At 38.0% G+C, this 10,816-nt stretch overlaps 1 protein-coding gene across 1 annotated transcript in view; it reads right to left on the bottom strand.

The window, feature by feature from the left end:
- LOC101983918 (centromere-associated protein E-like) overlaps positions 1-10,816 on the bottom strand; it is a 25,553-nt gene that overhangs the window by 9,808 nt on the left and 4,929 nt on the right. Inside the window, exons 3-7 of the mRNA XM_005362489.3 lie at positions 8,925-9,072; positions 7,687-7,897; positions 5,459-5,630; positions 2,435-2,505; positions 1,617-1,734 (exon numbers count right to left, since the gene is read on the bottom strand). Coding sequence (XP_005362546.2) covers positions 1,617-1,734; positions 2,435-2,505; positions 5,459-5,630; positions 7,687-7,897; positions 8,925-9,072 — 720 coding nt within the window. The remainder of the gene's footprint in view (positions 1-1,616; positions 1,735-2,434; positions 2,506-5,458; positions 5,631-7,686; positions 7,898-8,924; positions 9,073-10,816) is intronic.

Below are 10,816 nucleotides of genomic sequence, written 5' to 3'. Positions count from 1 at the left end.
CTGCTGCTCTTGCAAAGGACTGGGTTCCCATATGGGAATCCTGCAGAGCAAAAGCTCAATTTGGTTAATGCCCAGCTGCAAACACAGTCTGTCTGTTTCTCAGGAAAGGGAGAACCCACCGTAACAGCGAACTGGGACATGACTCCAAGGCCAGGGACCAGTCTCAGAATTTTCAGACCTGCATGAGTGTCTCGCTCAGTGCCTTGCATTCTCCATCCTACTCTGGACTTGGGGGTCAGGGGTCGGGAGTAGTTAGGACTTCAGCAGAGAGTTGGTTATGTGGGCTATAAATGACTTATTCAAAGGAGGTGTGTTTTTCTAGGCCCTAGCCTAATACTATGGTCTAGTTACTGCATCCCCATCTGGACCCAAGAATGATGGTAAAGAAATGATTTTAAGTTGTGACTCTCTGGATGGTTTGTCAGAGAAAATGGGGTACCTTAAATGATTCAGAAACAAGTTGCATGCTGCAAGCAGTGTCCTTTTGAGTCAAATGCAGTAAGTACAGACCTTAGCTTACTGAAGGTGGGCACTTTAGTAAGATGTTGAGTAATAGGAAACAAGACATTAGAATAACGGAAGGGGAGGAGCAAGGCTCCCCATGAGAGCAGTTTTCCCCACGCAGGGAAATGCACATAGCAGAATATTCCCTGAGTTAAGAACAGTGAGTGAGGGGATTTATTCCTTCAAGATTAGGCCTGGAAACACTTGGTCTACAAAAAGCAGATCTTTTATCTGACTTCAGTGATTTGATTTTTAAAGGGAGAAGGCAACTTTGAATTTACTGGGTTTTTTTTTTTTTTCAGTGTGGAGAGGGTGGGGTTGTTGAACACAAGGCCTGATGTCTGCTAAACAAGCCCTTGATGACTGGGGCACATGCTGAGCCTGTCTTAGATATTCTAATACGTCTTTATTTTCCTTACCTCCAAGAAGAAATAAAGAAATTTTAAATCATTTAAAACAGTTCTTAATAAAACAAACATACTGCTCTTTGACTAAAAGGCGGGGGCATGATTCTTTCTGACCCTCCAAGCTCGTTTCCATGGAGAAGAACCCTACATTTACATCCTTCCCACATCTACACACAAACAGATCGTGTTGAGTTTTAGAAAGCCAAGTTACTCCTTAGAGTAAGGTGTTTCTTTAAAATAAGCTGTCAGGAGACAGTGTGATTTGATTTTAAGCACTTTATGATGTTGGCCAGTATACTTCATTTCATCTCATTTTCTTTTGTGATAGTGGAATTGTCCATGAAGAACAGATTATCAATTGTTTTCTTCTGAATACTTTCGATATGTATATATAGAATATACTTTATGTATGTATGTATGTATGTATATATGTATGTATAGATAAATATATATCTTCATGAAAGCATTGTTCCAAAGATATTTCCTGCAGCATTATCAACTGGCACCAAAGTCATCAGTTCTATTAAATCAGCTGCTTGAGAAAACTCATGCTGGCATAAGCACTAGCAGTGGCAAGCAGTGGCAATAAGAATACAACAAATATCTCTTCAGTGAAATACTTAATATATTCCCTAAAATACTGACATATATTTTTAGGGAAGAAAATGCCTTTTGGCATGACAAAAATGAATGAGAGTGACCTACCAATTTTTCATTTTGTTCCAATTTTAGAGGTGAGTTTTGCAGACACCCACGAAGCTCTTCAATTTTCTTAGCTTGCTCTTTTACTTCAACTTTTAACTCAGAATGTTCTTGCTCAATCCTAAAAATGCATGTTTTAAAATAGTTATTCTCATAGGCTAATTTTTAGTACCACATTTTAAATGTTTTTTTTATTTTACTCACAAGATAATGGATTTTATTGCATTTTAGACATGCATATCATTAAACATTGTTCCTTCTTGTCCCTTGCCACCCTCCCCATCCCTTCTCTCTGTTCGCCCTCCTTCTTCCCCATACCTGCTATCCTGCCCTCCTGCCACAGGTGACCTGCCACAGCCACTTGCTCCCCTTCTGCCTTGCCCTAAGACCTCTTGCTCCCTTTATCGCTCCTCTTTCACTATCCTATATTCCTATACAATATTATATTACTTTTGAAAACTTATCTGAAATAGAAATTGCATAAATTATGATATATTTGAAAAGTATATGATTTAGAAATTGTATCACTTTCCAGTCCTACTTTGTAAGAATATGATGCAAAGTTTAGGTATGATATAAAAAGTCCTATAATTCTTCATTTTTTATCTATTTATAGTGTTTGGAGAATAACCCAGGCTGACATTCATATGTTCTATCACTGAGATACTTCGTAAACTCTGAAATGTGTTTCATGTGACTTCAAGCATGTATTCCAGGCTTCACACCCATATACTAACTCTTAACTGATGTACCTTCCCATTACACATCTTACTCATTTATATAAACACTCAAGTCATATCAAATGCTACTTCCAAGTATACCTTTGTAAGTGATCTTTCATCTTCTGGGCAATTTTTAGAGTTTCTATGTGTTGTCTTTGTGATTCTTGCAACTAAATAAAAGATTGAAAATAATTTTACTAACATGATAAATCTAGCCATTAATTGATAATATGCTAAAGACTTTAGGAACTCATCTAGATCCCTTTCTGAACGAGCTGTCTGAGGCAACCTGGGTTCTGAAACTTCCCAGATAGCTGAGTATTGCAGCTCACAAAGTCTGAAGTAATACTGTCTCTCTTGTCAACAAAACATGTCTTGACATTTCTATCAGACCAAAATATGTTATTCTTAAAGAGTGTATTATCTGATGGAGATAAATGCCTGAGAAATGGGGAAAAGGAACAGACTCATGGTATGTATGTATGTATGTATGTATGTATGTATGTATGTATGTATGTATGTTTATTGCATTCCAAATGCTATACATCATCACTTTTGTACAAAGAGTTCCTAGACATGTAAGTGGCCACAACTCGGCCGGTCATATGACATAGTAACCTCACATCTCATCTTTTGTTGTTTCTCTGAAGAGTGTGTGGGACAGCACTGTGTGTGCCCCAACATCTGTTTCATGTTAGCATCCTGTATTCCAGTCTCTTCATCTATGAGATTGACATCACAGTATCTACCTCGCTGGGTTACTGGGCAGATTTAAAGAGCCAATGCACTCAGGTTATGGTTATGTGCCCCATGGTGGTGCATCGCTGCCGGTAGCTTTAATATTATGGTGGTATTTTGTTTTGCAATAAAATTTGATCTCTTAAGATGCAGCATTTCCACGGGATAGGGATGAGAGCCCCTGAATATCATTCCAGTATTTTGTAAAGATTGCACTCATTTCACTGACAATAACATTACCCATTTCTAATAATTTATGGCTCAAAAGGCTGTCAAGATTGTTCATGAAGTAAGAATGATGCAGCACCAACGTAAGCAGCATGCCTTGATCAAGTCACTCAGTAACAATATGCAATACTACCCTAAGAGGCTGCCTGACATATCTGATCTGAAATTACTGGATTATACTATAACATCAAGAGTCTCTACATATTCACAGGAGAGAGAATATGTGATGTTTGCTGCCATTTGATACCACACTAACCTTTCCTGTCCCACCTCCACCTCTTCGACATATTCCACCCCATATATGTGTAGCAGGTGCTATATTTCTAATCTACAATCTGCATATTCAAGAAAATCTATGTTTATCATGCTGAATTGGGCTTACACTTAGTAAAATTAACTCGAATTTTATTAACTTTCCTGGGAACGATACAATTTTATTCTTTTTTAATGGGCATTGTTGTTTTTTGCCTGCATGTGTATCTGTGTGAGGATGTTAGATCCTGTGGAGCTGGAGTTACAGACTCCAGTTGTGAGCTGCCGTGTGGGTGCAGGGATTTGAACCAGAGACCTCTGGAAGAGCAGTCAGTGCTCTCAACCACTGAGCTATCTCTTCATCTCCACAATTCTATTCTTCACTGCCCAATAAAACTCTATTGTTTGTATGTACCACATTCTCTTTACCCATCCAACTGTTTATTGACATCCAGACTGCTTCCATGTCTGAGTTATTGAGATTGAGTGTCATAATAAACATGGATTTGTGAGTATCTCTGTGGTTTTCATCTATCCCTTTACAGAAAGCCATGCCCAATAAGAATGCAGAGTTGTGGAGCCAGTCCCAGTAGGGACATCTATCTACAAAGAACCTCCCTCGCCTAAGGTTCAGGGAACATTGAAAAAAAGTGAGTGGAAATATTGTCAGAGCCAGAGGATTGGAGAGTTTATTAGCTGTGTCTCCTGGTAATGTCAGAATGTCTCACCAATGTGACACCTGTGAGATGAACAGTGACAACAACAGTGGACAGAGGAAAGCCTGGGAGGCCTCAACCCAACACAAAGAACTACAGGCAGCTAAGGAATACTGAGCATGGCAGGAATAGTCTTCCCCAAGGGAAGAGCACACAAATTAGGTACCCAACACCCAATAGTGAGCTCTGGAAACATGCATAAGTAATATTATACAGACTAAGCAGTCTTATTTAGGGATATATATATATGTACACATATATGTATATATATTCAATATTTATGGAATATTTGTTTAACTATGTAAATATGTGTTGGATTTGTTTATGTTGTGGAATATTTATTTAACTATATAAAGATGTGTTGCATTTATTTAATTATGTAAAGACGTGAGACTGTTTCACTTTGCCTGTCTAAGGCACCTGATAGGTCTGATAAAAAGTTGAATGGCTAATAGCCAGGGAGGAGGTATAGGTGGAACTTCCAGACAGGGAGAGTAAATAGGAGGAACTTAGGTTCAAGAGAGTAGGAAAAGGAGATGACATGGAGACACCAGGGGCCAGCAGACAGACACAGAGGGAGCAAGAAAGTGGGACGTATAAAACAAAAAGTAAAAAGCCCCAAGGTAAAACATAGATGACTAGAAACAAGTTAAACTAAGTTAGAAGAGCTATCGGAACAAGCCTCAGCTAAGGCCAAACATTCACAATTAGTAAGTTTCCATGTCTTTATTTGGGAGCTGGTGGATGGCCCAAAGAAAATTTCAACTGTGTGTGTGTGCGTGTGTGCGTGCGTGCGTGTGTGTGTATGTGTGTAAAACAACAATTAATAAAAAAGGAACCATTAATTTGAAAGACAGTGGGGAAAGGTCTATGGGAGAGGTTGGAGAAAGAAAAGGGAAGGGAGTGATTATCTGATTACATTATAAACTTGAAAATAAAAGAAATGATCTTTAAAATAAGAGCAAAAATGATATAAATGAAAAAAATATGAATAGGATAGATATGCGACGATATTATCTTGCCTACGGATGCATCAGGTGTGTTAAGTTTCTGTAAGCATAGGACCATGAGAGCTTGGCTGGTAATGTAAACTGAAAAAGATATTTAATAGATCATATTCCTGTCATTAAGTACAACAAACACATTAGTTCACCAAAGGGGCGAAGTTGAGAGAAAAAGGCTGGTTTACCTCCTTCAAGATGGTTTTTGCACTCCTCAGCTCCATGTCTCGTGTTCTCAGATGACTTTCAAGCTCTGCCATTGTGACTCTTTCATTGAACTGCTTTTGTTTTTCATGTAAATGTTTCTTAATATTTTTATGAATAATTCTTGTCTCCTTAAATTCTTTGCATAAAGTAAACCTGAGGTTAAAGTGCTTATTGTGAAATTAAATTTGTCAGAAAATGCAGTGTTCACAGTGATCTTTACAGGTTAATTATTATTATTATAAATTGTATGAAAAATATAAGACAAAAACAATAAAGTTACATTGTCAAATACTTTTACTTTCTGACCTTATATTTCAAATTTTGTAACTTAAGACTAGGTTAAGCATTATATAGAGTGAGCAGGTAGTATTTAGTAATATGGGTATATCATTATGATGTATTGTTAAATGTATGTATTAATTATGTATATATAAATATAATAACAGTTAATATAAAAAGAGGCCATGAAGTAGAAAGAGAGCAAGCAATGGTATATGGGAGGGCTTAGAGAAAGGAAAGGAAATGGAGAAATGTAATTATAAGCTAAACAATTTTAAGGTAAAAGAAAAAGACTAGATTAAAAAATCTAACCTCACTTATGCTTTTTATGATTGCTTAGGTTTTTTGTAATGATTTTACCTTACTTTGTTGATCGCTATGTCTTTTATTAAAAACTTCAGAGTCCCACTTGGAACAAGACAATAACAAATAATTAAACTAATATTAAACATCATGTTCCTTCATGATAGAGAGCAGCCACACAGGCATGTTGGCATGTGTCAGGTCCAATAGAAACCTGGGGCAAATGGTTAACTGTGGTGCCTATGAGCAAACCCAAGTGTGTGATGATCTCCAGGCTCATTCCATACCTGAGGCTCCTCTTCTCAACACTTCTCACCCTGCCTGCTACCCTAAACTCCTCCAGCTCATGAGCTTTTCTTCCCCAGCTTCTGCTTCCCATATAATCCTGTCATCTTGGCCGCGTGCTCTAGCTCTAATGACCCCTCTTCCACCTTCTCCCCCTCTCTCTTGGTTCCTTCTCTCTCTTTGCCCCCTTTCTCTTGACCCCCTCTCCTCTGGTCCTCTCTCACTGTCCTCTCCAGCCCTCCTCTGAGATGCAGATAATGCTGTGTACCACTTTCTCTCTGTGTTCTGGCCTCTTCCAGATGCCTCTGGCTATACTCTCTCTTATCGACAATAAAACCTTATCTTCAGCCATCCCTTGGAGTGGTCATGCCCTCACCTTATACAGTTTGTGTTTTTAATCCCAGTGATCTGAAGGCAGAGGCAGGTGGATCTCTGTGCTCTGGGCCAACTAGGGATATTCAATGTGAGCCTGTCTTGAAAAATAAAGATTTATTTTCTTATCTATATATGAAAGTGATGCTGAAGAGTCAGTAATTGTTTTCCATTTTACTTTTTATTCGATGTGTGGTGATGCAGAATAAGCTCGATATTTCTGTGACCTTCAGTCCTGGTTAGCATGCACAAGAACCCCAGTTTCATCTTCAGCACACCAATTAAAAAATGCATTCTTTGCCAGGTGGTGGTGGCTCACGCCTTTAATCCCAGCACTCAGGAGGCAGAGGCAGGCAGATCTCTGTGACTTTGAGGCCAGCCTGGTCTACACGAGCTTGTTTCAGGACAGCTAGGACTGTAACACAGAGAAAGCCTGTTTTGAAAAAAAAAATAGTGTATTCTTTAAAGAAAAAGTTTTCAGGATATTAATAAGACCATTTTATGCTCTATGGGTAGAATTATGAACGGATATAAATGTACTTGAAAAAAGCTAGGAATATTAACCAAAGACATTTTTAAGTTTCCTATATTTTAAATATATGATTTTATATTAATGAACTCACTAAAAGTAAATAATTAAGATTGTAAAAAAATGCTTATCTAAATGATAATACTTGCTGAATTATTTCTATGTCAATACAATAAAAACACCACACAGTATCATGTGGTAAATAGTGACCTTTCGATATAGATGACGTCTATCATGCACACATTAAAATTGGTATTTTAAAGATGATATATTTCATTATCAGTGATATCCATGATTACCAATTTTTTATTATTCCCAACAATTTCTTGATCCATAAGACACAGAATTTTTTTCCTGTGAAAAATCTATAATGAAAACCAGTGGTTATAATACTCTTTCTCCATATCTCTGACATAGAGTTCTCAAAGTAGGGTATCATACCTCAGTGTCCAGAATTCTTCATCCTGTTCCACTATTTCATCCTCTAACTTTGATTTCTCCTCTCTTCTTTCTGTTAGCTCCTTCCGTAGAGCAATAATTTTATTTTCTATTTTTTGATGTTTTTTCCTAAGTAGTTCATGGATTTTTTTAAGATCTAATAATGCATTGTAGGAATTGGGTGAATCCTGTATTTTTAATGATCCTCCAGAATCTGGATGAAGGAAAGAAGAGACAAAATAAAATACATCAATTAGTGTCTTATCTGTGTAAAAACAAACTGTACATTTGACCTCCTTTCATTTATGCTCTGGGACAGGTATAGAATGGACGCCAATGATGAAAATTACATTAAACTAAATTCTGTAACAAGAACAGACTAGATCTATGTTCTTAGTTTAAAGTTCAGTAGGAAAAAAAAAACAGATTAATGACCATCTGGAGACCTGTGGTTAAAAAACCACAAGAGTTCTGTGATCGCATAAGGTTATCTGCAGCTGGAACAAAAAGATATCTCAGAGGAAAAGATGGAGACGTAGGAAAATAATGAATGTGCCTGAAGCCGCTAGGCAGATGGTACAAAGGAGTCTAGACCGTCTCCAAAGGTGCAGAGAAAACTGCGGTCTGCTTCTACCTAATGCGGAGAACGTTAGTAGTTAGTATATGAAACAAACAAACATGAAATAAAATGCTTTAAGCAATTTTCAAGACAATGGACTTCAGGTAATGAAAACAATGGATTCCTAAAGTCCCAGCTCCCTGCTGCAAGAGGGATTTTAAGCCAAAACACAGAAAGAATTGAAGACGCCAGCCAAGGTGAGATTGCATAATCGTGTTTAAGAATTGAAAGCATTGTTTAAGGCAGAAATCCTTAATAAATAAATAAACTTATAAAAAAAAAAAAGAATTGAAAGCAGAAGGATCCTAGGTTTGAGGCCAGCTAAGTGCTGTCTCTGAAACCAAAGAGAACTTCCGGCACTGAGGTTGTAGCTCAGTGAGAGGGAGAAGCTGCCCAAAGACTCTTGGTTTACTGAAAAAGTATCTACTGGGCTACTGAGCTTAGGTGACAAACCCAAGGATAACTAACTAACACGAAATCAATGTCAGAGAGATGGCTCAGCGGGTGAGGGCTCTTGCTGCCAAGTAGGTAACCTGAGTTCAGTCCCTGGGACAGACAGAGCAGAGATCAATTCCTTCACATTGTTCATTGTGCTGTGTCGTGAGCACACGCACGGACATACAGTAAACACATCTAACAGCAACAAAAACGCTGCAGATTGGAGTAACGTGATCGGACCCTGGGCAGGGACAAAGCATCACCAACACAGAACAGCGCTGCTCGGCAGAGAACCCCTGTGTGGATGACCACGTGTTAGCAAACGACCCAGGCTGAAAGGAAAGCATCTGAACAAGTTTAAGGAAGCTGTGACTGGTGCCTACACAGTACCGAGGAGAGTGTCCACACCCATTCGCCCGGCAAAAGATTTCCCTTTAACCTACTAAATGCCCCAAATCCCAAGTTTCAGATCGCTGCACCTGTATTATGGCTGACATCTGCCTGTAACTCCAACTCCCGGGCATCAGACTCTCTCCTGGCCTCTTTGGGCACAAGGCAGACACTCATATATACACATAAATAAAAATTAAGAAGGTAGTTTTTAAAGTTTCACATCAGTAGCCTTACTTCAACTTTAAGAAACTTTTTTAAAGGATTAATATTAAAGTAATGTTTAAAAAGGAAAAAATATAGAAAAAAAGCAAGCATTCTACAAAGACTCAATAGTGTCCCTCATAAAGCTTTTAAGACTTTTTTTTTCATTATTGGTCTTTTGCTTATATGCTACAGTTTCAGACTTAGTGTTTTTATGGGTTTTGCTTGTGTGTGTGTGTGTGTGTGTGTGTGTGTGTGTTTCTTGTGCTTTTTCTTTCTTTTTAAATTTTTTAAAATCTTCATTCATTTGCCTGCTGTTGAGAAGAAGACATGAAGTTGAAAGGGTAGAGAGGTAAGGAGGAGATGAGAAGGGGGAAACTGTGATCAAAATATATTGTATGAAATTTTTTCAACTATATAGACACATTTACATATACATCTACATACACACATGTGTATATATATACATACATATATATGTGTATATATATATATATACATTCAGAGACCCAAGAGAGAATATCTTAACTTCTATAACGTGAAAAGTTAGAAAACTTGGAGATCTGTGCTGTTATAAGCTAGCAATCAACTGATATCAAGCAGCTTGGAGTCTCCCAAGACTACAGAAACATAAAAGGAATTTACAATATTCTCTAACTACTACTCTGTGGATTTCTTCCTCAGCTTATGTCCCTGCACCCTGACTATGGATGGTGTGAAAACAAAAAATAAGAGATACATATACAGAGAAAAGCTGGGATTGAGTGAGCTGGGATTTCTAATGGAGAAGCCTCAGCACTTGGGTAGCTCAGTGTGTTTATTGCAGACAGTTAAACAGGGAGATGGGGTTAGTGTGTGCAGCTAAATTAGGTGGGTTTGGCTAATCTTGGTAGGCACAGTCTCTGTAGGGGAGCGGCCCTCAGAGAGTAAACACCAGTAGAGAGAAGGCTATGGTGGACATTTCCTGCACACACTCTCAACATTCATACCAGAGGGAGACTTTGCTGTCCCTCTGAGCCTCACCCAGGGAAGACTAGGCCACTCCCAGGGGGCAGAGTCACTGGGTCTTTAACACTGCCCATGTCAAACAATACACATTAACTCAGAGTCCCACTAGCTCCCTAAAGCACTCTATGATATTCTCTTAATATACCTTGTATGAGAAGGAAGGGAAACTGAAATTTTATTAAAATATCTGAAATGCAGATAAATCTGACAAATATGGCAAATTTATATATAAAAAAAACCTACAAAATATTTCTAACAAAATAAAATCCAATTTTGTAAATGAAGAGGCAAACTTTGTTGAAGAGTCCCAAGATCCATTATTAATGTTTGAAATCTCCAAGTTCCCAGCAGAATTAATTGGCAAGCTGATTATAAAGTTCACGTGGAAGTTAGAGATGTAGCTCCATGATAGATGACTTGCCTACTATGCACAGGACCTGGATGAGAGAGAGAGAGAGAGAGAGAGAGAGAGAG

Source organism: Microtus ochrogaster, linkage group LG7_11 (assembly GCF_000317375.1).
Source record: "Microtus ochrogaster isolate Prairie Vole_2 linkage group LG7_11, MicOch1.0, whole genome shotgun sequence".
Classification (NCBI taxonomy): Eukaryota; Metazoa; Chordata; class Mammalia; order Rodentia; family Cricetidae; genus Microtus; species Microtus ochrogaster.
This window is presented reverse-complemented; position numbering and strand designations above follow the sequence as displayed.